We start from the raw sequence: 27,241 nt of genomic DNA on the forward strand, positions 1-27,241 counted from the left end.
CCCCCCCCCAGCCCTCACCATTGATGAACAGCTGGTAACCTCTATTCTGCGTAGAGGAAACCCTAACAAAGCCACTAGCCCTGACAGGCTCAGAGGCAGGGTGCTCAAGGAATGCCCCACCCACCTAGGTGGAGTGTTGACCTGGTTGTTTCAACACCTACTGGACTCTGGCATAGTCCCCAGACAGTGGAAGGAATTGATCATCAATCCAATCCCAAAAAAAGGGCTACAGGCCAGTAGCCCTGACATCAGTGCTCTGTAAATGTATGGAGAAAACAGTTTGTGACCTACTGTTAGGTGATCTGTCAGACAAACTGGATCCTTTCCAGTTTGCCTACAAGCCAAAAAGAGGCACCAAGGATGCAACCGTCATGCTCCTTGACAAAGTCACCAAACACTTGGACTTTTCATCTGCTTTTAACACTGTAAATAATAACACTCTGCTACACCGCCTCTCTGACCTCCAGGTACACCCCACTCTGATTTTATGGATAAAGGACTTTTTAAAAGACAGACCACAGCACATGTTTTTTAATGGTTTCACATCTAGTACACTGACTTTATAGACGGGGCTGTCCCAGGGCTGTGTCCTGTCACCCATTCTTTTCACTGCCTACACAAATGCCATCACCTGCAGCAGTAAAGCAATGATACATTTTAAGCGCAGATGATATGGCCTGGTAGCCCACCTCACTGACATCCAGATCCTGACGCAATACCAGCAGGAAGTCCACAACCTGGTTCAAGCCATTGCCGAAAGCTCACTTGAGCTGAACATCACAAAAACCAAGGAGCTCTGCTGTGGGTATGTGGGGAAAAACCTAGTGGATCTGCTTGTACCACTCAACATCCAGGGTCAGTTGATGGAACAGGTACAGAGTTTCAGATATCTTGGAACAGAGATTGATACCTGCCTGTCCTTCTCACAACATGCTGACTCTGTCGACAAAAAGGCACAACAGCGTCTCCACCTGCTCAGAAAATTGACAACTTTTAACATCAGCAAAGACATTTTAACTCTGGTTTATAGATCACTCATTGAATCCATCCTCAGTTACAACATCTCGTCCTGGTTTAACTTTCTCACTGCCAAACAAAGCAAAACTCTCCCAGATAATAAAGAACCTGAAAGCAGGTGTCTCAGATCAAAAGCCTCTGAGTTTGCGATATAAAACTTTTGATATTTGTGAAGTTGCAACATTTTATGTAGTCTACAGCTGCATTTAGTCTAAAGTTATTGGGCTGAAATGTCAGAGATGAAGTAAAGGGGAGGTCGCCACAGGCTAAAGTCTGGTCAGTCTGCACGACCATTCCTGAAGCCCAATAGACGCCAATGGACAAAGTCATAAAAGTGGAGTTGCATCCAGTAACTAGCATTTTTCTGGCAGTACTACTTTGTTAAACCATTTCTCTGCGCCAGTTTTTTCCCCCATACAGATAAAGTTGAAACAAGAAGTTTACATACACTGTATAAAAAGACATACAACCTTTTTTTTCTCATCATCTGACATTAAATGTGACTAAACTTTTCCTGTTTTAGGTCAGTTGGCATTACCAAAATTATTTCTATTTGTTAAACGCCAGAATAATGAGATAATTTTTTCCTACTTTCTTCAAAGTCAGAAGTTTACATACATTTCCTTAGTATTTGGTAGCATTGCCTTTAAACTGTACGACTTGGGTCAAATCTTTTGGGTTTCCTTCCACAAGCTTCTCACAAAAGCTTGCTGGAATTCTGGCCCATTCCTCCTGACAAAACTGGTGTAACTGAATCAGGTTTGTAAGCTGCCTTGCTCCACACGACTTTTCAGCTCTGCCCACAAATTTTCTACAGGACTGAGATCCAGGCTTTGTAATGGCCACTCCAAAACACTGACTTTGTCGTTCTTAAGCCCCTTTGTGACTAATTTGGCAGTATGCTTAGGGTCACTGTCCATTTGGAAGACCCATTTGTGCAGCCAAGCTGTAACTTCCTGGCTGATGCCTTGAGATGTTGCTTCAATATTTCCACTTAATGTTCTTTCCTCATGATGCCATCTATTTTGTGAAATGTACCAGTTCTTCCTGCAGCCAAACACCCCTACAACATGATGCTACCACCTCCGTACTTCACAGTTGGGATGGTATTTTCAGGTTCGCAAGCTTCCCCCTTTTTCTTCCAAATGTAACGATGGTCATTACGGTAAAACAGTTCCATTTCAGTTTCGTCAGACCACAGGACATGTCTCCAAAAATAAAGATCTTTGTCTCTGTATGCATTTGCAAACTGTAATCTATCTTTTTTATGTTGCTTTTGGAGTAATGTCTTCTTCCTTTTTGAGTATCCTTTCAGCACATGTCGGTACAGGACTTGTTTCACTGCGGACAATGACACTCTCTTATACCAGCTCCAGTCAGCATCTTCACAAGGTCTTTTGCTTTTGTTCTGGGGTTGATACACACATTTCACACCAAAACATGTTCATCTCTAGGTCACAGAGCCCATCTCTTCCTGCGCAGTACGAAGACTGGACATTCCCACTGTATTTGTCCTTGCATATAATTGTTTGAACAGATAAATGTGGAACCTTCAGGCATCTGGAATTGTACCCAAGGAGGAACCAGACTTGTGCAAGTCCACAGTTCTCTTCTAAAGATATCTTGGCTGATTTCTTTAGATTTTCCCATGTTGTCACAAAAGAAAGCAATGTGTTTGAGGTGTGCCTGAAGATACACCCACAGGTGTGCCTCCAGTTAACTCAAATATTATTAATTAACCTATTAAAAGCTTTCAAAACCATCACATCATCTCGGCTTTCCCAAATAGTTTGAAAACTTAGTAATATTAGTTGAAGATTGAAGGCAAATTGAAGACAGTAGTAAAAAACAAACAAACAAAAAATCTAAAAAAATTCTCTATCTCATTATTCTGGCATTTAGGAAATCTAAATAATTTTGGTAATCCTAACTGGCCTAAAACAGGAAAATTTTAGTCAGATTTTATGTCAGACATTGAGGGAAAAAAAGGTTATATGTCTTTTTATACAGTGTATGTAAACTTCTGGTTTCAACTGTATTATTGTCCAATGTTTCAGCTGTCATTTCTGCAGGCGGAGCAGAAATTATACAGTTTGAAGTATTTAATGCTTTCATATACTTAATATATATATAATATCTATTCATGTATGTATTTAAAAAATGACTATTGAATAAAGTGGAATCCCATAATAACCCAGGGCACAGAGACAGTTTTGGGCTAAACCTAGTGCTCTTACTTTGAAACATGCTTTTACTTTGAAACGCGTCTGTGTGGATGTGCGCTGTGAAGGCTGCTCCTTGATGATTCATGTCTAGTGAAGGTGATGCCTGAAAAGTTGGCACACAGAGCTTGATGGTGTGAGTGAACCGGTCGAACCGCAGCTTTATCTCGGCTTTAGAGACTGTAGCGACTGTCAGCGAGTAACGGCTCCGGAGCTCAAGACGACGACATTTTACCGGAGCAGCGAACCTTCCTGAAGTTCTGGTGTCGAGCTGGCAGAGAGGTAACGGCGGCTAACTGCGGCTAGCTAGCTTCAAACAGCCCAGCACAGACCTCCAGTCATTCATATTTACTTACTTTTGGGTTTTCTCGCCCAGCGTTAAGAAACAGGAGGTAAACTAGCTTAACTGAAGTCTCCATAATGTGAAGTGTTGGCGGTCAGACAGTGACACTTGACCGTAGCGCAGCTAACCTGAACTGAAGGAAGGTAACAGGGAGAAAGGACTCATTGATCGTCCCTGCTAGACGTGGCTGAGCTGCAATGAAAGGGTCTTTATTTCCTCCCAGGCTGAGACGGTGAGACTGGTGACTGTCACTGAGTGTAGCACCGGTGTACCAGCTCATGTGGAGGTTTCAACAGGATATGTAGAAACCCTAAACTGTTAAGTGTTAGATAGGAGTAGTTTGGCTTTTTGTAGTGATTCAGCTTTTAGAAGTTAACTCTTGAAAAGTTGAGACACTTTTTTTTTTTTTTTTTTTTTTAGCTTAACTAGACAGTTTTTTTTTTTTTTTTTTTTAGCTCAGTGAGATATATGGGCAGATGAATGGGGATGCACTTTCCTATGTAGCATTGGGCTGCAGCAAATGGTTGTTTCAATTATCAGTAAATCTGACAACTGTTTTTACTGAGGTGATGTATTTAAATGGCTTAAATAGTCATCTTCAACTCAGAAGCTTGAACTAGTAAATGTTTGATGTTTGAAATGCTTGAAAGAACAACTCAATACCAATCTCAGTACCAGCTTCTAGTAATCAAGTAGACTGATAACTGAAAACAACATATATTTGCAAAACAAAACAAAAAAATCTTGGTGTCAAAATTTAGAATAACACACATTTCAACACATAACTTGTTAAACTTGCTGAAATGGTTTGTTTAATTATCTTTTACATTTTGTGGTCCTTCCAGTCTGCTGCAGCCAGAGACTGGAATGACTTACAAAAAACACTAAGGCTACATGCCCTCATCTCCAAGCTGGTGTTTAAAGTTCTATTTTAAACTATTTTAAAAGAAAAATGTTGCAGTCACGTAGACTGCTGGCCTGTCCTGCGCATTTTGTGTGTGTATTTTAGCTGTGTCTTTGTAAATACCCTGTTTATATTGTATGTTTGTTTGATCTATTGTTTAAATTGTCTTGTTTAAATTGAATCTTATTTTGTTTATTTAGACCCCCTTGTTCCTTTCCCTAAAAAAGGCCTCGCCCTTTTGCCAGGCCACAGCTGAAAATAAGAACTGTGCTCCTAATCTGTTTTGCCTGGTTAAATAAAGGTCCAAAAAAAAAAAAAAAAAAAAATTTACGTAGGTTTTTGAGGTGCTTCAGTATAAAGCAGCTGGACTTTTCTTTTCAATTCTAGTAAGGTTCAAGAATCTAAAGTCCAGTCGCTTTCTTACTGAAACTTGTGTTCCCATGACCTGGATGACTGAGAATCTACACAGACATATTTACATGTGTTTAATTAAAACAAAACTTCTCACTGTTTGCCCTTCAGTGTTTTACGCTATTGTTACTGACAGGTAATCAATCATACAGTGCTGCGGGCGGGACATCGCCCGAAACCTATAATCACCATAGTCAGGACTATAGATAGAGAGAAGCAGTTACATCAGAGCCAAAATAGCACATTTACATTTAAAAAAAAGAAAAAGAAATCGCCTAAAAAGTAACAACACAAATAATCAGTGTTGAAATGATGAGTCAAATAATTTGGCTTATCAACTGGAAATTTGTCGTGTTTATTTTGTGATTTAACTAATCAACTAATTTTTTGACTCCTTTTTTTTAGCTTCACATGTAAGAACTGTCTCTAATTTGTCATAGTACTGTAAACTGAATATCTTACAGCTTAGAGCTTTTATTTCAAAGAACAAAACCAAAATATTTGGAAGGTCCTCTGCAGCATTTTTAGCATTTTTTTCACCGTTGTCTGACTATGGCAGACTAATTATTAAAAACAGTAGTTATTAATAGCCCCTACAAAATGTACAGGAAGGACTGATGGAGGGATTGTATTGGTAGTTTAAACGCACAGGGAAGTATAGGTGCTTAATCATGCTTCATGTATTATGTTCTCTCTGTATTTTGACAGATGTTTCAGATAAAAAGGATCTGTTGTATTGGTGCTGGATACGTAGGAGGCCCAACATGCAGTGTGATCGCCGAGATGTGTCCAGAGATCACAGTCACTGTTGTGGATGTCAATGAGTCTCGTATCAAAGCCTGGAACTCAGACACCCTGCCCATTTATGAGGTAACGTATCAGTGTTAGTATCCAAAAATCTGGGCTAAAGGTACTGTTATATCAGGATTAATTGTGCGATTTCTGGTTAAACTTTAATGAGGCGAAGCAGGTCATAGTTTAATGACATCTGCTCTGATATGGCCTGTGTGTTTTTCCCTACATTCTTATCTCACCTTTGAGATTCAAAGAGTTATTGGTTTAATTAGTTGAACTCAATGAAAGTGTTGAAGAAGTAGCAGTAGCTAGGCAACTGTTCCAGCCAATGTGTTTTTCAAGTATTACTTCACCTCATGAGCTGAACGAGGCACTAATTAGTTCCAGGCGGTTTTGCAACTTCTCTACGTCAACCCCAGCCACAGAGTGTTGCGTCATCATGGCTAGTGTTGGGCAGCTAGTGGCCGGTCATTGTGAGCTCATGTTGCATTTGTAACTGTTTGTGTCATGTTTTCCAAACACATTCACTAACGCAGCCCCCCACTTCCTCCCATTTCAGCCGGGACTGAAAGAGGTGGTTGAATCATGCAGAGGGAGAAACTTGTTTTTTTCTACAGACATTGACTCAGCCATCAGGGATGCCGACCTCGTCTTTATCTCTGTGAGTTCATCAGTTTCCCCATCACACACACATACCACATGTGTTTTTGGGGTTTTGTTGCAGTTTGGCTAGCTCATAAGTTAAATCTAACATTTCTAACATTATCTTCCACAGGTCAACACCCCGACCAAAACCTATGGGATGGGAAAGGGTCGCGCTGCCGACCTGAAGTTCATCGAGGCGTGTGCTCGGCGGATCGTAGAAGTGTCTGATGGCTACAAGATTGTCACAGAGAAGAGCACAGTGCCAGTACGAGCTGCAGAGAGCATCAGACGGATATTTGATGCCAACACCAAACCCAGCCTCAACCTACACGTGTGTATTATATCACATGTACCAAACCCTGATATTTGTCATTGTTGTGCTTGTTTGTAAAGTTGTGCCTCTGCTTTAGGTGCTGTCCAACCCAGAGTTCCTTGCAGAAGGAACAGCAGTGCGGGATCTGAAGGAGCCAGACAGAGTCCTGATTGGTGGAGACGAGACAGCTGAAGGTCAAAAAGCGATCAAAGCACTGTGTGCCGTCTACGAACACTGGGTCCCCAAGGCCCGAATCATCACCACCAACACATGGTCGTCTGAGCTGTCCAAACTGGTGAGTGTAGGGCTGCTACAGTCATTATTTTTTATTGTTTTTTTCTCTTGAATTTTGTAGTTTTACAATCGTAACGGTGAAAGAAAAAAATGCAGCATGCATGTTTTGTCTGCTTGTTCAGGCAGCCAATGCGTTCCTGGCACAGCGAATCAGCAGCATCAACAGTATCAGTGCTCTGTGTGAAGCCACTGGAGCTGACGTGGAGGAGGTCGCCAAGGCAATTGGCATGGACCAGAGAATAGGCAGCAAGTTCCTTAAAGCCAGTGTGGGTAAGAGACGCACACACAGGATGCTAAAAATGGGCTGCTGTGTTCATTTTATATCAGATGAAGTCAGAATAATTCTCTTTGCTTCTCCGGCCAGGTTTTGGTGGGAGCTGCTTCCAGAAGGATGTGCTGAATCTGGTGTATCTGTGCGAGGCCCTCAACCTGCCGGAGGTGGCTTCCTACTGGCAGCAGGTGAGAACAACACATAAGGCAGTGCATCTTATTTTTAATTTTGTTAGCGGTCTTACAGTAGCTCCTTTTCTGATTTTCTCAGGTGATAGACATGAATGAGTACCAAAGAAGGCGGTTTGCCTGCAGGATCATTGACTGTCTCTTCAACACTGTCACTGGCAAAAAGATCGCTCTGCTGGGCTTCTCTTTCAAAAAAGACACTGGTGACACAAGGTGAGTCTCTTTTCAGTTTCCTTGCAGTGCACTTTCTTCTCACACCCTTGTAAGCATTTGTTCAGTTCCAATTCTTTTTGAACTTGTTAATCATAAACCTGCTGTTGTGTGCCTGAAATACCACAAGAAGTGTGTTGATCACACTTTACTCCACCTGAACACCTGCCAACAAGCTGCAGTGAACTGTAACCCTGGTCAGAGTTGACACTTGAGTGTGTGTGTTTCGCAATTCCAGGGAGTCATCCAGCATCTACATTTCGAAGTATCTGATGGATGAGGGTGCCAAGCTGTTCATCTATGACCCCAAAGTTCTTAAAGAGCAAATCATTCATGACCTCTCCCAGCCCAACATCTCAGAGGACAACCCAGAAAGAGGTGTGTGTGCTTATCAAGGCTGCAGTTTCCATTGCAGTGCTGGAAAAGTTGATACACCATAAGTGGTCTAGCAGTAAAGATGCACAAAAATTTGGTCCAAGAAAATATGACTCATTGCCAACTCACGATTTAAGGACTGGTAGGACATTTCGAGGAATACACCGATTTACTGTCCTGCTGAATGTTGATTAAGCAGATCAGTACCGCTCGTGTCTGTACATTACCAAAGGAGGTGAAGGGAGGTGACTAGCTTTGCATAAAGACTGGAAGCCGGGGGAAACAGATTCTGCTCACTCCAGCGATCAGTAGCTGCCCTGGCAGCAGTTTCCCATTAAATCAACATTTTAGCTGATTAAACAAACAGGATATAATGTCATGATAAGCGAGCGTTAGAAGTGCTGGCAGGTGGATTTAGTTACCTTTGGACAGAAAGCTTATGCAAAGCTAACGTTCTACACGTTCCAACTCGACACGTGACACACAAACATGGGACTGTGAAGTATGCCAGCCAGACAACGAATCAGATGTGATTAAAGTGCACACACGTGAAACAGACTGCCGAATTTTAATAGCTGGGTGGTTGTTTGGGATGTAACTTTATTTATATATCACCACTGTCCAGCGGAAGCCAGCTCCTTTTTAAAAAAATTTTTTTGACCTCTCAGGTGAGGGATTACATTTTCATATTTGCTTTACAAAAAAACTTGTTAATCGAAAGAAACCATAAAACTTAACTGATTACCTAAAGCAGAACTGTCTGATGTGGTTTTCGCTAAACAGCAATGATATGCTCACTAGCCGGTATGCAGTGATTCAGATACAATACAAGGTAAACATGTATTATTATTATTATTATTATTATTATTATTAATAAACCAGTGTAACTCTGGTAGTAGTTTCTTGATTTCTGAATTACCTATGAAGCACTGTTTAGCTGATAGAGTAACTGGTCATTAATGAGTTTATTAGAAAACAATAATTTCATGTTTTCAACCAAATATTCAAAAAATTATTTCTTCTGAATGCCAGATTATGATTAGCGGTTTGTGAGACATAGTTCATTCACTGACACAGACTTATCTTGTTGTTGATTTTCAGTGTCTGAGCTGGTTACTGTAACTTCAGACCCTTACGAGGCCTGCCAGAGTGCACACGCGTTGGTCATCTGCACTGAGTGGGACATGTTCAAGGTCACAATCATGCTTCACTTTCTAATAAACTACAACATTTAAAAGGAATCTGTGAGCATAAATGTTATTTCAGTGTCCCTCTAATACCACCACAGGAACTGGACTACGAGAAGATTTACAAGAAGATGCTGAAGCCGGCCTTTGTATTTGATGGTCGCAGAGTGCTGGATCACCTTCACCATGACCTCCAGACAATTGGCTTCCAAGTGAGCAGACAAAAAAAAAAATGCAACACATCCTTCTTACAGAAAATCAAAGTGGGGCAAATGAAGGACAAAGAGTTACCTGGCTTCTTTTCTGTCCACAGATCGAGACCATTGGCAAGAAAGTGACAGCAGCACGAATCCCCTACACCCCGGCAGGCGTTGGTGCTCGCATGCCTGCCCCCGAACCTCCCAGCAAGAAAACAAAAGTCTAAAACTCATTTTGCTGTCACACACTATGTGCAACACATTCCTCTCTCAGCCTTTTCATAGCTGGTGAAACATTTGACTGAGGTCCCACCTCCCAGGCCTAATCATAAAAAGAGCCAAACGGTGAGACTAATTGCTCCCCTGCCGTGGGTTTGATGAGAGGAACAAGTCAGTCGAGCCTTGAATCAAAAATTGTGGGAATGTTTTTTGAAAGAATTACATTAAAAGATCATTCCAGACACACGGTTAATTTTATACAATCTATGCTGAACAACATTTCAGATACATGACCTGTCTGTTGTACTTATTTTAAAGCAACACTATCAACGTGAGTCTACTTTCTTACAGTATCAATTATATAATCAAATATTACAAATTTTTATACTATTTTTTAAAACTATTTTTATAAATCAACTGTATGTTAATTAGTATGTTCTCTGAATTTATGGCTGTTTACAAAAAAGGGCCAATGCAATAAAGTATTGTTTATCCTTAATGTGTGCTTCTTGATTATTTCAATACTGAAGTTGGAAAAAGAAAAATGGCATAAAAACAGAAGAGTGGACTGAAGACTTTTAATACTTTAAATACAAATGTGCACTTTACAGATTTGTTAACTGACGAGTGTGTAAAACCAACAAATATAATGTCCAGGTGTTAAATTTCAACTACATTACACTAGAAAAGCTACAGTTTCCCCATTGTGACTTTTCTGCAGAAACAGAAGTATTTAAAAGTAAAATGCCTCTTTTAATACTCATGTGCCTGATGAAAGGCCATTCTGGGTTCGACTTGTACTTTTTCTAACATAATACAAAATATTTCAAAGGGAGGGTTCTTGTTTGGTATCACATAATTTCACCCCTGAGTCGCTGCAAGACTCGAATCAAAAACATCTCCTGCTTCATTAAATCATCCATCCTGAAGCAGCAAGACATCAAAGCGCTCAGAAACAGAGCTTGCTGTTAAAGGTCAGCGGCTTTCCACCTGATGTCCGGTAAGGGGAGTGCGGATGGTGGATGTGATTTAGGGCCCCCTGAAGAGCAGAGAAGTCAAATTACAGCCTTGACTCAAACCAGGTTGTGTTTTCTCCTGGAAGGACGCAGTCTACGCGCTACATATCTGTGGGCGTCTTACTGCCGTTTGTTCTCTTTGATGTTGAAGTGCAGACCTCTGGGTTGTCACAGAAACAGAAGTGACAGAATGGTCCAACATAAGTCACGTTAGTGTCACTTCTGCACATTTATCTAACACCACCCACCTTTCTTTTTTTAAACTGCACAACTTCCTATACTCGTTATTTTACAAAAAAATTTTGTGCTAAAGCTTAAAACAGTGTATTGTGGTACTGAGTCATATTTTGTCACAGTTACGATGTGGAGCTGCAGGTAGGGACGAGGGGGAAAACAGACGCTGAGCAGCTTCCACAAGCTTCTCATTCTGCTATAGTGACTTCTGCTTTTCTCTTCTTCAGTAGATTCTTCAGGAAGAACTCGCCTGTGAAGAGAAGTAAAGCAAGCATTAATAAGAAATACTCTCTTCTCATTTTTTTTGTCTTACATGATTATTATTTAGCCCTGTGATAGACTGGCGACCGGTCCAGGGTGTCCCCTGCCTTCGTCCTAAGTCGGCTGGGATAGGCTCCAGCCCCCCTGCGACCCTAGTGCGGATTAAGCGGTGTATAGATAATGGATGGATGGATGGATTATTATTTACTAGAAGTATTATTTTTGACAAACTGAGCTGCTGTGTAGAGGGTATGTTCACCAAAACATTTTCTCACTTAAGTGGTATCATTGCCACGCAGTTTTACGTGCTGAGCTGCGACATCTGTCTTTATTTTATTTTTTCATACTCAAACGCTTCAGTTTTTGCAGTTATTATTTATTACTACTAACATTAACCTTCAAAGAAATAAAAGAAAACCACAATGCTTGTCTTTTAGCCACATTTTCTCCCTGCATGCTTCAAAATAAAACACATTAAGTAAAGAAATAATCGTCAAAAATAAAAAATACTGTGTTTTTCTTGATTGATATCTTCTCAACCCATAAATTACCTTGATTATTTGACGTAATTATTGTATAATAATTATTTCTTGGTTAATTATTATAATATTGGAGTTATCTCAGATTTCTAAATGTCACAAAACCCTCCTTTCGTTTTCCACTTGTCTGATTTCTGTTGCTGATGCAGTGCCACAGATTTGTCTTGACTTTTATTTATGGTGCTCAAAGTATCGAAAAATGCAATTAAAAACACAACATGCACTTGCAGAAATAATTTACTATTTCATAATCCCTCCCAAAATGATTGCCACTTCAGTTTCCTGAATGACATTTGTGCTGATTTTTTAAAAATATATTAATTTACCATGCACATCATTTCATCACCTTGATTAATTCTGATTATTCGCAAAAAACCTAAGAGGTGAACGCTTGTAAACCTAGGAGGAGAAACAGCTAGAGTTCAAATATTTACTATTCTTTGCAATTTTGCTGAGCATGTTGCATAAAAATGTAAGGTCATTGTTTGTTGAATAACATGGTTACCTATAAACGCATTCTTCAAGGGATAAACCCAACTCTCTAAAAACTGCAAGACGACATCTCACCTGCTTTGTAGGAGGATCGCACCAGTGGCCCGCTGGCTGTGTAGACGAACCCCATGTCATTCCCAACTTTCTCCCAGTGAGCAAATTTCTCCGGTGTGACGTATTCCTCCACCTAAATCCAAACACACATTGTCATGATGTGCATCTATTTCCCATCATTGTGGTTCTAGTGAAACAAGAGAAGAGTCCTCGTACCTTTAGGTGGCGTTTAGTGGGCTGCATGTACTGCCCAAGTGTTAGACAGTCCACTCTGGCCTCTCGCAGCTCTGTAACATCATCACAACACTAATGTTAAAAAACTTGTAAAATTATTTCTGTGTGTGACTGCACTGTTTACACACCGGTCAGAGTGTTCATTATCTGTTCATCAGACTCCCCCAGTCCCAGCATGATGGAGGTCTTGGTGAGCACAGTGGGGTTGACCTTCTTGGCGTGTTTCAGGACACTCAGAGACTGATCAATGTTTGCTCTGGGGTCACGTACGTACCTGGAAACAGACAATATACAGACATCCTGAGCAACTTAAACAGATAATCAAAGAGAACAACTAGAAAAACGACTACAGTGTTTTGTCTTGTTCTTTTTTTAACCATGTTTCTTATACTGGCTAACATGTCTTTTGTGCTCTCTTTCATACATCTTCAATTACTTTCCTATGATATACAAACTACTTTTTTGCACTACTGTTAACTCCACAGGTCACTTTACTATTTTTCACTGTTGCACCTTATAGCATTTTTGCTGCTGTATATTTTGACATCTTATATTTTAATATATACTTTCATATTTATTACACATACTTTTATATTCTAAATCTGTGCTTAGCTAATTGCAACTGAATTTTGTTCCGTGTGCACTTATTGTATACTGAATGACAATAAAGTCTGTCTCAGTGTGTTTACAACTCAGCACTTCATCTAGCAGTTACAGTAACATCAGAAAAATGTCTCTCATGCACCATCTGCTGGTCAGAATGTGCTACTGTCCTCCCCTCCCAGATCGGCAATTCTACATCAGTGCACTCTGTCAACTACACTATCCATCCATTATCTGTACACCGCTTAATCCTCACTAGGGTCCCGGGGGGCGGGGCTGGAGCCTATCCCAGATGACTTAGGGCGCACGCAGGGGACACCCTGGACAGGTTGCCAGTTTATTGCAGGGCTACATTTAGAGACAGACAACCAAGCACGCTTACATTCACACCAATTAACCTCAACATGTTTTTGGACTATGTGCGAGGAAGAGAACCCACGCTGTACGGGGAGAACATGCAAACTCCATGCAGAAAGATCCCGGTGTCTTCACCGGGACGCGAACCGACGACCTTCTGGCTGCAAGGCAACAGTGCTAACCACCGAGTCACCTTGCAGCCCGTCAACTACACTATGTCTTTTAAAAGAATAAAAACAAAATTTAACCAGATTTTACACAAACCTGCTTTACTGTAGATAGTTAAAATGTATATTTATAAACATAAGCTAGAAATTTTGTTTAACTTTTTAACAGATGAACATTTTTTTAATGCTCTTGTCTATTATTTTAAATGCAATTTCATAGTGTGCAAAACACAAAGAAAGAAATGGTTCTAATTCCTCAATAACCCTGTTGTTCTTTGGCTAGTTGGCTGATTAAAAGCTTTTTAACTGAAGAACTGATGGATTCACATGTTGAAAAAGAAATAACATGCTTAGCTTTTAACTTTGAGAATTCACCATCTTATAAAAACACGACATAATATGTAATCAGCTGGTAAAATATAGTGAAGACATGCCAGGTCTCAGTACCTTTGCAGCTCACGCACTGTCTCCACATTGTGGGCGTACACATCTAACCCTGACAGGGCGATCTTCTCCACTGCTGCCAGGTCACCACGGAAATCTGGGGTCAGACATTCAACCAGGATCTGATGGTTTCTAGATCAAGATGACAAAAGTGCTTATTCATTCATTTTGTGCAGACAGTAAGATACAAACAGTAGATTAATCCCAAAGCGATGGGAGGTTTTACCTTTCCTTCAGATTAGAGACGGTCTTTGCAAAGTGCTCTGCTCCTCCATCAGCAATGTCTTCAAAATGCAAAAAGAAGGAAGTGTCACAACAACATGTTGATATAAATGTATTCTATAATTTGAAAACCTGCTTGCAGTGTTTGTCTTGAATCTATGGGCACTTATGTTTTCTGTAAACATTTAAACTATTTCTAGTATTGTTCTGTTGAGTAAAATATGCTGGAAAATATGATGATGCAAAGTTGTGGTTTTGCTTACTTCTAAGCTCTGTGACCTCATATTCTCATATAAAAGCCTGGTGAAGGCAGACTTTTGCAGAACAAAAATGTAAGCTGGAAGTGAGTCTCAACATAAATCTGCACCAAAAATCTGGATTATCAGGATTACTTTGATGAATAAAGCCCTGAATATATGTGTTGATCTTCCAGCTGGAAGAGGGTTTCTTGTTTCTCTTTTAAAAATATAAGTTACTTTGTAAGATGGTGCAAAGTTGCACCACAGTTGAATAAAGAAGGTGCACTGAGGTAAGAAATCATTACCATCTCTGTCGACTGAGGTGAGAACCACGTAGTCCAGCCCCCAGGCAGCGATGGCCTTGGCTGTGTTGTACGGTTCGTCTGGGTCCAGTGGCGGGGGCTTACGGGCCGTCTTTATTGAGCAGAACCTGCACCCACGGGTGCATGTATCTCCCATCAGCTACACATAGAGAACATTTCAGATTATGCAGATAAGTATACATGTAGTACACGTAAAATGCTTCCTTGTTAAAATCATTGAACTTGTCTATGGCTAGAAGTAAATGCAACTGCACAGAGACTCACCATGATGGTGGCTGTTGCTGTGGCGTACTCTCCTCCTCCCCAACATTCACCGATGTTTGGGCATCTGGCCTCCTCACACACCTGAGAAAACACACACAAGTCAGGAGTACTATGAACGATTCTATAAATTGATAAACTGCAAAATAAATGCTTTTCAGTTTTGATAAGCATGTCACAAAAATGTTCAAATCTGAATTTGCACATACTGAGTGCATTCTGTAAATAGGTGAATCTTGGCACTTGGTAATGACAAAGAGAGCCAATAATTTAATTACACTGACAGCCTGTTTGTTGCTGCATATGACAATAAAGCCTTTAAATCCTTTGAACCTCTGAAAGGCAAGAAGCAGTATCAAGGTAAAACTTATACAACTGTAATGTAAATAAGCTGAGCCCTTCTAAGGTGGCACTTACAAAGTTTTAGTGTGTTTGTAGCATCATTAGTTAAATCTCACAAAACTTACCGTGTGCAGGTTGAGGTCTCTTAGCGTATTCTTCAGCCTGTTGAAGTTCTTTCCAATGGGGATCTCCGTCTTTAGCCATGGAGGAAGCCGAAGCCTATGGAGAAAGCATAGTCGGTTACAACATAGTAAAAAGTAACTTGTGTGAAAATCCAATTCAGATAGAAATATCACCTGCAAAATCATCAGGAAAATAAACGCCGCAAACAATGAGGCTCAGAAGCTTTAAATATCCATACTGCCTTAGGGCAGTCCTACTAAATATTGGGCCACGTTACCTGAAATGTTCCAATACAACCAGAGACACTGAAAGCTACCTCAGTATATACACAATACTCAACATTATCTGAATCTCTTCATATGTTGATACAGTATGTAAATAGTCTTACAATATGCAATCCCAGAGAATTTTGGTGGCACAACTGTGCAATATAAAACAATCCAATACAACAGTTATATCATAAATTCCGTATCTACACAGCTTTCACCTTTTTATTTTTTTTGGACACTGTCAGTAAAGTAATTTCACTTTAGGTTTATTTGTGAGGATGTAGTGAGTGGTAGTGGAATGTAGTGTATTTGACTGAAAATAGTTCCTAAAGTTCTGCTCATACCATTAAAATACACGAAAGGGGCAAATACTATGATATCAATACATTTGTGCCTGTTTTTTAGACACTGTGAACAGAGACAATCTACAGTCTGAACATGGATCAGTACATGATGCCAAAAGGAGTTTTCATGAGCGATAACAAAAGTTATCATCAAAACCGATTACATGGTGTATAAAATGCCAATTGTAATTGAAGAGAAGTAAAAATACAAGATTAGGAAACAGCCATGGAACTATATCTATCTCATGGAAACCTTGCACATACCTCAGGACAATAATTTGCACTGGACTAGAATTTGCACATGCACATGCCACTTATACTGTCCGCTTTAAATACTGTAGTTTGTACTGTAAATACCTCCTTTGCTTTAATATTTTACATTTTATACTTTATATTTATATATATATATTTATCTTTCCTTTCACGTTTTTTTTTGTCTTATTTTATTTTATTTTACTTTTGTATTGCTGCCAAAAAAGGAATGCTACAACATTTCACTGCTGTAACACTGTCTTTTTAGCATTGCTTCCACAGTGACAATAAAGAACTATTCTATTCTATTCTATTCTATTCTATTTCTATTCTAAAATCTCTTAGAAACTAAACTACATGTCATTTTAACAGATTCTTTCCCACAGATGTCAGATCTTCTGTAAAGTGTAGCTTTGATACATGACTGATGTTAAACTGCAGCACCCTAATAAAGGTCACATCCACTCATGTAAATGGACTTTGTTCAGACATTCATCTAAACTTGTACTTTTTTTGGTACAAAAAATGCAATATAAAAAAACACAGAGTGCATGTATGGCATATATACACACAATATACATATATGCATATAACAATATGCAGTATAAAGACATGTATTCTTCACAGTTTACTATATCTGTTCTTTCTTACAGTTCTGCTTCACTGTTTGTTCACTTACACTCTTAGACTGAGAGGTTTTTGTGATTTGACAAAAAAGAAATGTCTCAGCACATGTATCTATACTGTCCTGCAGTGTTTTATAGGTGAGGAGGGGCACCTGCATCAACATCATGTACATTAAACACACTTAACTAATAGGAAAACTGATTTCAGCTGCTATTTCACCCAGTGATTGTAAGGTAAGATGTTTGAAAATCTGTGTAGTATTACTCACAATTTGAAAATTGTGACAGCAAAAACACCTATGCTGATTCAGCTCAGCACATTCAAATAAGGCTTTGTATCACATGATCTTTGAACGCCTCTGATAACACACAAGGGCGACTTGTCTTTAACCTGTAGCAGCTGAACATTCCTACTTTCTGCTTCCTTTAACTGGACATGTGCAATGTAAACACTAATGACGTTGTTTTATAACACAACAGTTCTGGAGCTTCATTTCCGTCTTTACAACCAGAGTTTCACCAGCATGTTTCGAGTCTTAGCTACATTATATAACCCACAGAAGAGGCACTACATCTGAATATAGTTGCATTATAGAAAGCTGCCTCACCTCTCTCCCTTCTGTCTCTTCAGGTTGCCTTTGTACTCTTCCCACTTGGTTTTCTCTGACAGTTCCCCCGAAATAAAGTCCTGCAGATCAGGTCCGTCATCGCTCAGCAGCTCCTTCTTTCTGTCAGCTCTGACTGGGGAGGATTTGGCAGCAGTTGTCAGACTGCTGGTATAAACCTACAGAGGAAACACTGAGGGTTACTTCACTAGTCGGGGTAAGTTCACTGACATGAATCCACGCACCAAGTTATAAACATCCTGACAGCAGCTCCACAGCTGAGTTACCAAACACTGCAGGCTGTAGTTAACTCAAGGCCAAGGGACAGGCTCCTGCTGGTAAATCACCCACAACATCAAAGTTTGTTGATTAGAGATCATTCAAGTTGAAATACTCACATGTGGGACACATCTGGGACTCAGCCAAAGATGGTTTGTGGAGAAGCGACCCGCGACGCAGCAACTTTGTTTGAGCAGCGCCATGACTTTAGCTAGCAAGCGGCTGTCATTAGCAACGAGCGTTGGCGAGCGGCTACTTTGGTCTGATGCTGCATTCATGGCATAACGACAGAGTGAGGAAGATAGAAGTTTAGGGATTGATCATCGGTTATTCAGTCAAATTAATTTTTTGGTTTTGCTTTGTTTTGTTATTGGTTTCTTTAAAGACACAACAACTTTAAGTCATCAAGGTAAGTCACAATTAGGCTAAAACATGTTTTGAAAGGAAGACCAGGCGGAGATTGCAGCTTAAAGAACTGCAGACAAAACAAAAGCAGGCAACAGATTAAACAGAACTTAAAGACTAATATATTAAAAATGTTCACTAAGAGATGGTCATTACAAAGCACGCACATCAACTGTGAAATTACATTTAAAGAGTAAAAAACTATTTATTCAGTAAGCTGAATTATAACACCGAATTTGGTTTACATGTAACTGCCAGCGAATGCGGATTTGGAACAATTTTGCCACATATATAGTGAAACTGACTTGAGTGGTAGTAACCTTAGATACGTATAATAAAGCCTTTATTATACATATCTATGGCAGTAACTGCAGTTTGAAAGACTGCTGTTGACGTTTTTCTATATTACCGGTCTGTACGATTGGACTTGAACGCGGCAGAGCCAAACAGCATCACATGTTGCTTATGGCCAGACAGTTAAATGACTATTCCGTCCAGAGTGCCGAGTGGTTTTGCGCTTTTTTCTTTCAAATAAAAAAATTCTCTTATTATCTTTAATATATCTATACTTCCAAAATTTATGATCTGATCATAAATAAATTCTTCGATTGGCTCGTACTGCCTGCTGACGGCACGTACGTGCTCTACAACTGCGTGGTGACGTCCTTCCTTCCTCCTTTCCTCTGCTACCGGCGAGGTGAGGATAGCTGAAAGACTTGTTTCTTGGGTTTCATCTAACTCCATCTGCGTATATTGAACATATTTATGGCTCACTTCTGAACAGTCAGATACAGACAGTGTTGTATATCACAACATGAGCTATATTTTACCATTATTTTGTGTTTGTCTGGAGATATGTTAGTAGGTTTGTCAGATTGACTGTATGTTTGAGGCCTTACGCTCTGGTCATGCTAACAGCCGCAGCGAGTTAAACATTGTCATTAAAGATAGTGTTTGTATGGTGTCATGTGCTAGTCAAGTCCAGTAACATGTTAAAGAAATGTAACTTCAGTAGTAGAGAAGGAGACGCCGGCGTTAATGCCTAATGTAGCTTTATGTTAGCATTAACGCTAAAGCTAGCTGATTCAATGCAGTGTGGCTGCGTTCCGTTTCTTTTGCTTAACGCTGAATCTCTGTGTCCTACAGTTTACTGATCACTTTTACTAAGAAACATGTGGAATCACAAGATTGATATTATGGTACAGCTGCTCAGTGTGTGACATGCTACACCCATGGGTCACTGTACTATTTAATCTGAGTGTCACAGCTGTAACTTGATAAATACAAATGTCACTTGAAAAGCTTGCAGGCAAGGTTCAGAGTGAAACTCACAGTTTGTCTCTTTGTAGAATGAAGACCATTCTCAGCAGTCAGACTGTCGACCTCCCCGACGATGGTACGAAACTGGTGATTTCTGCAGACTTTGAGGATAAATCTATTTTCTTCTATAACTTGTGTAGAGTTTGGTCTCTTATTGTTTGTCTCTTTTTTTCTGTCTTCCTGCTGTGTGGCATTGGCAGTCGAGGTGAGGTTGAAGGGGCGAACAGTGATCGTCAAGGGGCCCCGTGGTAAGCTCACCAGGGAGTTCAACCACATCAACCTGGAGCTCAGCCTGCTGGGCAAGAAACAGAAGAAGGTAAGAAGGAGCAGGGCTTGTTGGTTTGAAGTGATGCGAATTGTGATGTACTCTGAAAATGTACTGTAAAAAATAAAACTAAGAACTCTAATGTGAGAACTGTTTCGCACAAGAACACATAGGAGGTGCAGCTCAAATGTTACCTCAAAATGTAAGAACTGTGTTCAGTTATGAAGAATTTGTGATATTTTTTTAATGCCACATGTATTAAAATGAATTAGTCAGTTCCATTGATTTTGATAACAGCGCAAATCATGACTTTGAAAAAGGAAAAAACATTGTACTAGTCACAGGGAGGTTATAACACTATATTAAGGATTACTCAGGCCTTTCAGCTGTATCTCGCTGCAGCATTTTTACAAAATATGATTAAGAATATGGTACCATAACAGCAACCTGTCTGGAAAGATGGAACAAGAAAAACTTGTCATGTGGATGGTTTTTCTGTTGTCATATTTACACGTCTGTAGTAAGCAAAAAAGGAATAGTCCTAAAAAACAGTAACCTTCAACCCTCCTTCATAAACTTAAAGTAGTATAAATGCCTTCAGAAGAGTTAATTTTTCCAGTTCATAATGGGCTTGTGTCCAAAGTGCTAAGGAAGAATTGTGTAATTGATTGACACTGTAATTTACTTTTACTTGGAGGGTCTAGTGATTAATTTTGTCGGTAGACTGATTGTCTTGGTGCTAGTTAAGTTTGATATAAATGATGCGAGTTGCTGTGTTGTCATCCTCAGCTTCGTGTGGATAAATGGTGGGGAAACAGGAAGGAGCTGGCCACAGTCCGCACCATCTGCAGCCACGTCCAGAACATGATCAAGGGAGTCACTCTGGTAAGGCTTTCGTTCAATGTGTAGCTGAATGAAACTGTCAAACTGCTATAAACCCTGTGCGTGGCCCCAATGGTGGGCTCAGTATATTCTGTAGTTGTACTGTCTATTATGTGACTGTATAGACTGATGCTGCCTGTTGTTAAAGGATTGACTTTGTTTGCTTTATCAGTCTAAATCAGCGCCTCTCCCCTTCTGTCTGACTGCAGGGTTTCCGGTACAAAATGCGTTCCGTGTACGCCCATTTCCCCATCAACGTCGTCATTCAGGAGAGTGGAACTCTGGTGGAAATCAGGAACTTTCTGGGAGAGAAGTACATCCGCCGTGTCCGCATGAGGGCTGGTGAGTGTGATGGAACTATTGCAGTACTTTGTTTCGTTTACAGTCATATCCAACACAAGTATTTAGGTCCTGGGCTTGAGGAGCTTGAATTAGCAAATGTTGGAAATTTTAACTTATGAAAATTGCTGAAGCAGTTGATAATAAAAATAGTGGCCCATTAATCTTTGTGGAAAAAACTCTGTTGTTGCCATAAAGTACGTGTGCTCATTGATCTGCATCCTGCACACAATGATTTAAAATATTTAACAGAGACTGAGCAGTACAGTAAAATGTTTATAGGTGGATAAATTTTAGGAGCCTTGGAGTAAATTTGCTAGATCTCCTAAACATGCTGACATGTGGTAAAACATGGTTAATTGCTAGCCTCCCATTCAAACAAGTTTAATATTCTTTTGAACTAATCTCTTTTTCTCTGTTTAACCAACATTAAAGCCTTGTTTATGCTCCCTTGTGGACGCTGACATCCGGCAGGCACCACAGACGTGTAGTTACTTTGTCTGTTTCATACATGTGGTGGTCACCACAGTCTACGTATTATGGGCAAGCACAATATTTATGTTACATATATTTACGACTTTAGTCCCAGAAACTAAAACTGTAATCCTAGAGGTTTAGTTTTTGTCTTGCAGAGGACATTTTGAAGGCGTAAACACCTACAAGGAAGCAAGTCATTTTACAATATATAATTGCCATTAAAGCAGTTGCAACACATTTTCTATGAATTCATAAACTTGATGAAAATTGCTAAGTAAGCCAACCTGATGTTGTCTTGTATTTCGACGGTGTGATATCTCAAGCCTCATAGATTTGTCTCATTACTTTGGGTTTTCTGGAATCAAACGCTGCATTTTCTTCAGCATATTGGCCGCTGCAGACCCAGACTAAGTGTAATCAAAAGACAAATTTATAACTGAAGTGGATTTTAATATTCAGTTGTTGGTTGAAATTCTTCTGCTCTGTGCATTGGCTCAGAGTGTAGCATCGAAGCTCAGCACCTTCCATCCACAAAATGGTGTCTGGGTTATGTAGTATTACATACTCCTCATGGGTTTTAATTAAAATGCATTTGCCATCTTTGCTCACAGGTGTGATGTGTTCAGTCTCAGCTGCCCAGAAGGACGAGCTGGTCCTGGAGGGTAATGACATTGAGCTGGTGTCTAACTCAGGTATGTCTTTCCCACTGTTGAACTTCAGTTCTACGTTCCAGTGATGTTTTTTGTCCTCTACATTGGGATGAAATGAATGAAAACACTTCCCCTAAGAACCATTTTCATGCTTGAACACATATCTCAAGTGTTAAACATTCTTCTCAACTAAGTTGTAGCAATTTGTTGGTCATTGATTTATTTACAGGATTCCTAACACAATTATTCTAGTGGTGCTGTCTTGAAGCATAAAATGTGTAAAATACTTTCTTTTGTCAATCAAAAGAAGAATCTGTGTAATTGAAAGGAAGCACACAGATGAGAAGGCATCTGTTGGGAGCATGTGACTGACAGAAGCCTGGTATTTCCCTTGAAACTGGACTCTACAGTCTTTTTTTTACAGTCTTTTACAGTCTCTGCTGCAAGCTCTACATCAGTCCTGCAGCGTAGCACTTAATGCTACTAAATCCTGTTTTAATGTGTAGTGTCCCTCCCACTTCCATTCCTCCAAATAGATAATTATTCCCCTGAACTTTTTTGCCATTGTATTCAAGGAGAATAACACATTTCCTGTACAACAGTACAAATGTGCTCTTTACCACTGAGGTGCAGTGATAGTTGTGTTATTTATAAAGTATTGTGAAGCAGAAAATCAAAAAGTTTAACTTTTTGTGTGATGGATGTGAAATTTATGTCACCAACCTTTTTTGAAAATCATTAGTTAAGCAAAATCAGTTGGATGACTTTCCTGTTAGATTTGGCAACTGTTCAGACCCCTTTTTCAGAAAGGCAGCCTTTTGGGCACATCCCCACTCCTCTCTGTTGAGGACTGAGTATTTCTGGTTGCTTGCACTCTTCTGTTTGCAGTGTGTGGGACAGAACAGCTGTTGACCAGTCTGGTAGAAATGCAGCTGAGCTATGAATGTGCACACCTAATGACCAAATACTAATTGGGTGTAGAATTTTTATTTACTTATTTTAAATATGCTTTTTTTTAAACAACCAGTACTACGTTACTACTGAAGTATTTGCTATTCCCAAATTACTCTTTTTGGATCTGCTTTATTCATACATGAGTAGCACAGCAAATACAAACTAATAAATTGGTTGATGCCAGTTAAGTTTAGCTTAATATATGCTGTCATTTTTTAAAAGGTGTCTGTATATATAGTTAGTTACAAGCAGGTACAGGTTGCTTTCCAATCAAATGGTTGGCATATTTTCTAACGCTTTGTGACGTTAAACACTGATTTAACTCATCCGTAATGTCAACGGCACTCTTTTTAATGAGGAATATGATGAACAATAACACTGTCACTGCATCTCAGTTGAATTTTTCCTTTTACTTCGTCTATGTTATTACATTGTAAGATGTGTTCTCCGGCATCTTTACTTTTACAGTTGTGGTAGGTTTTGTCCACTGGTATACAGTAGTGTTTGTGAGCAGGTCATTGACACAGTTTTTAGTTTTTTTGGCTCTGTACTCCCACATCAATTGCCAGCACAATGACCCTAAACAAAGAAACATGCCTAGGCTTGTCTGGCTGAGTCCGTCACCTGACCTCAGTCCAGCCAATATCACACTGAAGGAAAAAAAAAGTCTTGCTTGAGCTGGAAACAAATACTACGACTGTGAGGCTTGATAGAACTGTACTAGGAAAGACAATTTATGGGATGTAGCCAGAAATTAGTAAATGTTAAACCTGACACATTGTGCTTTATTGCTACATCTTGTTAGCCTAAAGGTGGAGGCCTAGCTATAAAGATCACTACACTTTGTACACGTTTCTATGTGATATGATTGTAAATTATGTCCGACTCATACCTATTTGTCACCTAAAAACATTTTGGACTGTATTTAGCAGCCACATTTCTAATAGTTCAGAGTTTTGTTTGCGTTTTTCATCATTTACAACATATTTAATACATTTAGATGTACTCTACCTGTACTGGAATATGACGACCTTGTGCCTTTTACTTTTGCTGCATCGTTTAGCACATAGAAAGGAAATGGAGCATTAAATTAATATGCAGTCAACTGTTACAAATACAGGCATTAATATACATTCACAACTGCATTTCATGCTTCAAAGCTGCGAGCTGGACCAGAAAATATAAACCTGGGACATAAATATAGCACGGAGGGGGAGAGAAATGGGGTCTGAGACATGAGGCCTAGGGACCCAGTGGAGACACAAACGGGCTGATTAACAACAGATTGTCTCCTGTTGTTGCTGCTGCAGTGTGGGTTAAAATTACATTTGTTTTAAATAATGCACTGAATTGAGCCAAAACAAGAAAACTGATGTAATGCTTCCTGACTGCTCTGTATGTAGTTTCTCCTCCAGCTTTGTCTGTCATTACTGTGACCCATGTGATGTGATGTGATGTGATGTGATGTGCTACGCTACTTATCACCCCAACTTCTCTGTTCCAGCTGCTCTGATCCAGCAGGCCACCACAGTAAAAAATAAGGATATCAGAAAGTTCTTGGACGGCATTTACGTGTCCGAGAAGGGAACAGTAGTGGAACAGGATCAGTAACAGTTACATCTGCACTCGTAGAGGTTAGACAATGCCGCCGAAGCCGCCTTTGTGTCCTACAGGGGGACTGTCTGTTTTCTCATTCTGTGCACTTTCCTTACACTGCTGTCTCTGCTGTTTTCTGTTAATTGCTTCTTCTGTTTCAGAGATGTTTGTATTTCATGTTTCACTCAAAGCCTTGTGGCTCTAAATCAAAACCTTTTTATATGGTGTGTTTGGACTGGGCAATATGGTTAAGAACATTGTACCATCATTGTTTTACCAGTTTGTCTGATCATTATTAGTTATTGTTGTGGTTGTATCTGTAAAATACATGACTGCTACTGCATCTGTACAATGTCTATAATGACAACATAACAGGGCAGATGTATTTAACAAAGTTGTAAGTGCTCAGAATTTTGACTATTTTAAATTGCATTTAAAAATACTCAACTCAAGTTTTCAGCAGTCCGTGTTGTCAATTTTCTAATTAGATTTTTGTGTGTCATTGTGTCCAGTTTTAATAAAACCTGATTGTCTTTAGACTGATTGAATCTATAATTAAATCTATTATGGATTCTGAACTATTGCCCAGCCTTATGAGGTGTTGATTGCTTCACATGACCATGCATGTTTAATCTCGTTCTGATAATCTCCTCTTTCTTGGTCCTTATGTCATACGGGCTGTCGGGCCCTAATGTAGTTTAATCGCTTCGTTAAGCCGAATCCTGTTTCTGCATTCACACTCTGCTGTTCTGTCTGTTTCTAGCGGCCTTGATCCAACAGGCCACCACAGTCAGAAAGAAGGACATCAGAAAGTTCCTGGATGGCATCTACGTCAGCGAGAAGACCACTGTGGTGGAGCAAGAAGTAGAGTAAATGTTCACACTGTCCTGTTATGACCAATAAAACTACCACCTTTTCCAATTATTTTGGTCTCTGATACTTTTTGTTTGTATTTGACTTGCCCAGTTAAAGTGTTGTAAAACCTTTAGTTTTATTTGTGTGTCGATGGTTACATAAGTAAACAACAATAAAACATCCATACATTCAAGGGTTAATGTCATTCACTTATCTTGGACTTAATCTTTACATAATGTGTTGCTAGCTGTATAGTAAATGGAAACGTCTAATCTTTAGTGACAGTGAAATATGTTTACATTTTCAAAATTAGAACATTTCGGACTTGTGTCAAAAAAATATTGCCTGAAAACTCAAGTGTCAGAATTTGCCTGGGAATCGTGATGTTTTTAAAATTTCATTAGTCACAGTGCTTCACTGTTTCAGTTTTCAGTGAATCCAGTGGTTTAAAGCACATCCAACTATTAAGTAATTTGACAGTAATTTCCCCAAAACAAAGGCTTAAAGATGGGGCTCATGTTGCAGCTTGCAGTATAACCACAACAATATGCTTGTAATAGTTTACATTTGTTCACACAGGCAAAAAAAAAGTCAGTCAAAGCTCATTAATTCAGCAGGTAAAAATAAGGTTTGTTTTTTTAACTCAAAAACTTAATTTCCAAATTTTGCAGAAATGTAGATCTTCAATATAAAAGTATCATAATGTGCAAAGTTTGCGAAATTGTAGGTCTTCAACAAACAGAATAATCATAACATCACATAACTTGTCAGGGGGAATAGGAGTTTACAAGAAAATGCCAAAATGTTTACAAATATTCATTGTAAATATTTTTGTTGCCTTTTGATTAAGAGAAAACTTAATAGAGTCGATGTACTGCTTGACCTCACTGAAAAGCAATAAAAGAAGGTTTTCTATGTGTTAACTTACATTTGTGAATGTGGAATTTTGCCAACAGAATGATGAGATTAATAATAAATGTTTTATTAGGCTTTGTCTTATCTCTGTTAAAGTCAGAGGCCAAAAAGCACATCACTCCAAAACAACTTGAACTCTTTTTCAATGTTTCTGGCAATAAAATTACAAATACCGATCCAAAAGCTTTGGACAACAGGGCAGTGAAAAAACAAATAAGTAACTGTTTCAACATTCACAGAACATAAAGTGCATTTCACGTCAATGTCTCTTTTGAATCTTTTACCAATATGATCACTAGAAGGGTAAAACGTATGAATTATTTTAAACGAGATTTCTCTAACTTTGTTGGTCAACAGGTAGCGGTTGGGCAAGAGCCAGACCTTTTTCCAGTCAGTGTGTTCCACATGTTTATTCCAGTATGAAACCACATAAGGAACTGTGATGACGTCTGTTTTAAACAGGGATCTAATCAGTTTATTGTTCTTACCATTGTTGCAGGATAAACAGAGCTTACCAAATGAAGTGTCAGTCAGAGATAACAAGGGTGGTTGTTGGGTTTCCACTCTTGGTTGAGCTCTAAATAACATGCAAATACCAGAAGAAATTGCGCCAAAGACTTGTGCATTTTATTTTTGTTATTAAAAAAAACCTACTCGCACGCTGAGTGACGCATTGACGCAACCAACCAGCTGCGGATACGTCATC

General features: G+C 39.4%; 4 protein-coding genes across 5 annotated transcripts in view; 3 read left to right on the top strand and 1 right to left on the bottom strand.

Annotated features, from left to right (window-relative positions):
- Positions 1-2,633, top strand: part of map9 (microtubule-associated protein 9) — an 11,432-nt gene extending 8,799 nt beyond the window's left edge. Inside the window, exons 13-14 of the mRNA XM_008278461.1 lie at positions 705-872; positions 2,574-2,633. Coding sequence (XP_008276683.1) covers positions 705-872; positions 2,574-2,633 — 228 coding nt within the window. The remainder of the gene's footprint in view (positions 1-704; positions 873-2,573) is intronic.
- A 54-nt stretch (positions 2,634-2,687) lies between these two features.
- ugdh (UDP-glucose 6-dehydrogenase) lies at positions 2,688-10,090 on the top strand. 2 transcript variants are annotated; one of them, XM_008278411.1, is made up of 13 exons: positions 2,688-2,697; positions 3,511-3,521; positions 5,606-5,767; positions 6,252-6,353; positions 6,468-6,668; positions 6,748-6,945; positions 7,067-7,214; positions 7,309-7,403; positions 7,486-7,616; positions 7,852-7,991; positions 9,090-9,181; positions 9,277-9,387; positions 9,489-10,090. In XM_008278411.1, exons 3-13 carry the CDS (start codon positions 5,606-5,608, stop codon positions 9,597-9,599), a joined length of 1,491 nt encoding a protein of 496 aa, XP_008276633.1. In that variant the 5' UTR covers positions 2,688-2,697; positions 3,511-3,521; the 3' UTR covers positions 9,600-10,090. The 2 variants fall into 2 exon arrangements, with proteins under 2 accessions (XP_008276633.1, XP_008276632.1); XM_008278410.1 differs by lacking the exon at positions 2,688-2,697 and having other exon boundaries at positions 3,314-3,521.
- Positions 10,091-10,154: 64 nt separating this feature from the next.
- On the bottom strand, positions 10,155-18,155 carry lias (lipoic acid synthetase). The gene is made up of 11 exons (XM_008278412.1): positions 17,997-18,155; positions 17,602-17,777; positions 15,505-15,598; positions 15,041-15,121; positions 14,759-14,915; positions 14,219-14,276; positions 13,996-14,124; positions 12,550-12,695; positions 12,404-12,474; positions 12,209-12,320; positions 10,155-11,091 (listed from the first exon to the last, which is right to left on the bottom strand). Exons 1-11 carry the CDS (start codon positions 18,153-18,155, stop codon positions 11,030-11,032), a joined length of 1,245 nt encoding a protein of 414 aa, XP_008276634.1. The 3' UTR covers positions 10,155-11,029.
- Positions 18,156-18,930: 775 nt separating this feature from the next.
- Positions 18,931-25,689, top strand: rpl9 (ribosomal protein L9). The gene is made up of 8 exons (XM_008278415.1): positions 18,931-18,979; positions 19,632-19,678; positions 19,803-19,918; positions 20,657-20,752; positions 20,959-21,091; positions 22,177-22,257; positions 24,674-24,803; positions 25,529-25,689. Exons 2-7 carry the CDS (start codon positions 19,633-19,635, stop codon positions 24,778-24,780), a joined length of 579 nt encoding a protein of 192 aa, XP_008276637.1. The 5' UTR covers positions 18,931-18,979; position 19,632; the 3' UTR covers positions 24,781-24,803; positions 25,529-25,689.
- Positions 25,690-27,241: the final 1,552 nt, after the last annotated feature.

This window comes from Stegastes partitus, unplaced genomic scaffold, assembly GCF_000690725.1.
Source record: "Stegastes partitus isolate 25-593 unplaced genomic scaffold, Stegastes_partitus-1.0.2 Scaffold123, whole genome shotgun sequence".
NCBI lineage: Eukaryota > Metazoa > Chordata > Actinopteri > Pomacentridae > Stegastes > Stegastes partitus.